This window comes from Akebia trifoliata, chromosome 5 (assembly GCF_017979445.1).
Source record: "Akebia trifoliata isolate Shusen 1 chromosome 5, ASM1797944v1, whole genome shotgun sequence".
NCBI lineage: Eukaryota > Viridiplantae > Streptophyta > Magnoliopsida > Ranunculales > Lardizabalaceae > Akebia > Akebia trifoliata.
The window spans coordinates 34,985,958-34,989,404 of NC_141379.1; the positions used below are offsets into that span (position 1 = coordinate 34,985,958).

The 3,447-nt window shown below is 38.5% G+C and overlaps 1 protein-coding gene across 1 annotated transcript; it reads left to right on the forward strand.

Annotated features, from left to right (window-relative positions):
- Window positions 1–2,306, forward strand: LOC147402564 (peroxidase 40-like). The gene is made up of 4 exons (XM_086441638.1): window positions 1–328; window positions 690–881; window positions 974–1,139; window positions 1,738–2,306. The coding sequence occupies exons 1-4, from the start codon at window positions 77–79 to the stop codon at window positions 2,142–2,144; spliced, it is 1,017 nt and encodes a 338-aa protein (XP_086297764.1). The 5' UTR covers window positions 1–76; the 3' UTR covers window positions 2,145–2,306.
- The last annotated feature ends 1,141 nt before the right edge of the window (window positions 2,307–3,447 follow it).

The following is a 3,447-nucleotide window of genomic DNA, read 5'->3' on the forward strand; positions in this document are numbered from 1 at the left end:
AAGGAAGAGCTTCCACCACTCACTTCATATCAATAGCTATTGTACACACACCAAGTGTCAGTAACAGTGCTTCAAGATGCCCAAGTGCATACCTTGCTCTTTACTTGTGTTTGGGCTTGTGAGCACCTTGGCAGTTACAATGCCAAAGCCCTTCACCCATGCATGCCTTGAAGACATTAATAATAGCTCTTTGCATGTCAATGCCTATCAAAATAGCTGTCCTGAGGTAGAATCCATCGTCTTTTTTTGGGTGGAGAAGGCTGTGAGCGATGATCCACGAATGGCTGCGTCACTTCTCCGTCTCCATTTCCATGATTGTTTTGTTAATGTGAGTAATTCATCAAAAATATTAATAGAGTAGAAGATATAGATGTACAAGTTATCATAATGCACCATTTTTTTTTATTTTTTTATTATGTTGTGGGTATCCCCACCCTTCAGGTGGGACTAATCCCACGGTCACACGAACAACTGCCTTGGAAAGTCCTACGTGGAATAGGTTGAGTCAAGGCTGGACCCTGGAGGGGGCCCCCAAGAAATTCATAACTTCGTGGGGTTTTGAATACTTGACCTACTCTCCCTGAAGAGCTTATCAAGGCTCGGCTTGCCACTAGGCCAACCACTTGGAATTATCATAATGCATCATACCTAATATGGGCTGTTATGAGTGGGTGTTGTTGTTGTTGTAGGGGTGTGATGCTTCGGTGTTGTTAGACGATACATCGACATTTGTTGGTGAGAAGACCGCGGGGCCTAACTTGAATTCGCTGAGAGGGTTTGAGGTGATTGACGCGATAAAATCTGACCTTGAATCAATGTGTCCTGAGACCGTGTCATGTGCTGATATCCTTGCAACTGTGGCACGAGACTCCGTTCTTTTGGTACGTGCACTCGTACAACAATTTGATCAAAATCCACATGTGGGTCCTTTCAAGATCTTAATATGTGATGATTGGTTGATATTGGCTTGTAGGCAGGTGGACCTGGGTGGGATGTACAAATGGGAAGAAGGGATAGCTTGAGTGCCAGCATAGCAGCTGCAAACAACAACATTCCAGGACCAAATTCAGATGTGGCAACGCTAGTAGCAAAATTCCAGAATGTAGGACTCACCCTAAATAATATGGTCGCCCTCTCAGGTAATATCAGCCTTATATTTACACACCAACCTTTTACTTATAACACACCAATTATTAATATTATGATTCACACACCAAATAAAAACATAAGCACACCCCAAAAAAAATTCTCTGGGACATAAAAATTATTGATGCAGTTGTTATACTCACAAAATTTATTGAATTTTCAATTTTGTGATAATCCGTTGAATTTTTTCAGAAATTCAAAAACAATAGAATAATTGGTGATTAATTGAAAAAATCGCCTGTTATTACGAAAATTTATTATTTTTTCAAGTCATTGCGGATGATCATAAAAAAAAAAACTACTGATTTTCTAAAAATCAACAAATATATATATATATATATATATATATCCCTCCCTTATTTTTGTCCAAACTAACATCATACCCAAAAGTTTCCAGAATTTATCCTAATTATCTGAATCGAACCACCCTAAATAATTGCCGAATCCGAAACTTGATTAAAATGGTTACAGAAGTAAACCCACAATAACCAACACTAGTCACATAAAATTTACTTCTAACACACCAATTAATGGTACTATATATCAAGTCAGTTTATGTAACACAAGTAGAAATATTCAAAAATTTATCAGGCGCGCACACCATCGGAAAAGCTAGATGTTCAACGTTCAGCTCACGTCTGAATGGAGGAGGAGGAGACCTGAACGTGGATTTTCTGACAACATTGCAACAGCTCTGCTCGGAATCTGACTCTACCAACACCAACAACAACAACACACTAGCAGTTCTTGACTTGGTGACACCTGGCACATTTGACAATCAGTACTACATCAATCTTGTTTCAGGGGAGGGTTTGCTACCATCAGATCAAGCTCTAATGGCTGATAATAGTGGGACACGTGGCATTGTTGAGTCCTATGCACGAGACCCATTAACATTCTTTGAGGACTTCAGATCTTCGATGGTCAAGATGGGGAGCTTGAAGCCACTATTGGGAATCAACGGCCAGATTCGTAGGAACTGTAGGACTGTTAATTAGTTTGTCTGTCTTGTGTTCTGGGGTTTGCATTTGATGTGTGGTTCTTGTTTGTGGGTGTGGCTAATATGATGTTTTAGTGGCACAGTTTAATTATATCAGTGTGTGTTTGATCTTTAACGTTGTTGTCTCAGTAAAGTGTGTGATTTTGCCAAATATTTGAGATACCTCCCGAGTTTTCAAAGTGATGACATGTACCACCCTTGCATGCATGTGGTCTTATATGTAGGATTGTATGCTTAATGGATTGGATCAAACACAAAAACTGATCCAAAAAGCAATTAATCCTAAAACGCATTATACCATTTGGGTTTCCTACCCCTACTTAAAGTTAGAGGTGTTCGTTCAAATTAGGTTCCTATAGGAGCCATAATCAGAATTGTTAATTTTGCTTAGTTTTCAGATCTGGTTCTCAAATCAATGAAATCGAAACAGTAACAAAAAAAAAATATATTGAACAATTTTGAAACTCATTTTTTATTAGTTCCTATTGATCTTGTTTCTTACTGATTCGGTTTCAAGAGATCCAAACTCTAATTAAAAAAGGACACAAATGTTCTATCAAATCAAGTTTTGGCTCACTATTTCTTTTCTTTTTCATTTTTTTATTTATAAGTTGGGTTGAAGGGACCCTCCTAGAAATACTAGTAACGAGTGTAATTACATGTAAGATCTTCCTCTAAGATTCTCATGAGCTCTTAAGGAATTTTTTTTCAATTACAAAAAGAAAAAAAATGATCCCCATAAGACCTTGAGCGAACTAAGAAATCCACCACTCTATTAGTTTTGGCTTAATATTAGTTAAATGTGTACCCATTGACACCTTTACGAAAACCCAAGCCCTCAAGCATAAAGCCAAAACTGTAATACTTTACGATCTTAATCAAATTGTGGAAGGAAAGAATGAGTGAAGATCTTGTTCATACTAAGTATTCTCCAAAAATGATGTATTATAGCATAGTCAATTACAATTAAATGTAGGTAGGGGTAAGTTAGGTGATGAACACCAAGGCAGAGCTAGTAAGGAGTCCGTGGGGGCAATTGCCCAGATAGAACTTTGAGATACATTGCATTTTTCACTAATTAGATGCCCCATTGCCCCCACTCCCTCACCTCCCTTCCTATTTGCCCTCACACCCTCACCTCCCTTCCTATCCCCCCCCCCCCCCCCCTTCTTCTTTTGATGACCAGGACTCCTCTCATGGTCTAATTGGAAATAACCCAAATATCATATTCTTCAATTTCTAACAACAAAAAAACCTAAGTAGTTTGCCCTCACTACAAGAAAATTCTGGCTCTGCCCTGA

Excerpts from the sequence above, each read along its gene's own strand:
- LOC147402564 (XM_086441638.1), top strand. The coding sequence starts at position 77 with ATGCCCAAGTGCATACCTTGCTCTTTACTTGTGTTTGGGCTTGTGAGC. Across the intron at positions 329-689 it reads TCCATGATTGTTTTGTTAAT|GGGTGTGATGCTTCGGTGTT; the intron begins GTGAGTAATTCA and ends TTGTTGTTGTAG. Across the intron at positions 882-973 it reads CACGAGACTCCGTTCTTTTG|GCAGGTGGACCTGGGTGGGA; the intron begins GTACGTGCACTC and ends ATTGGCTTGTAG.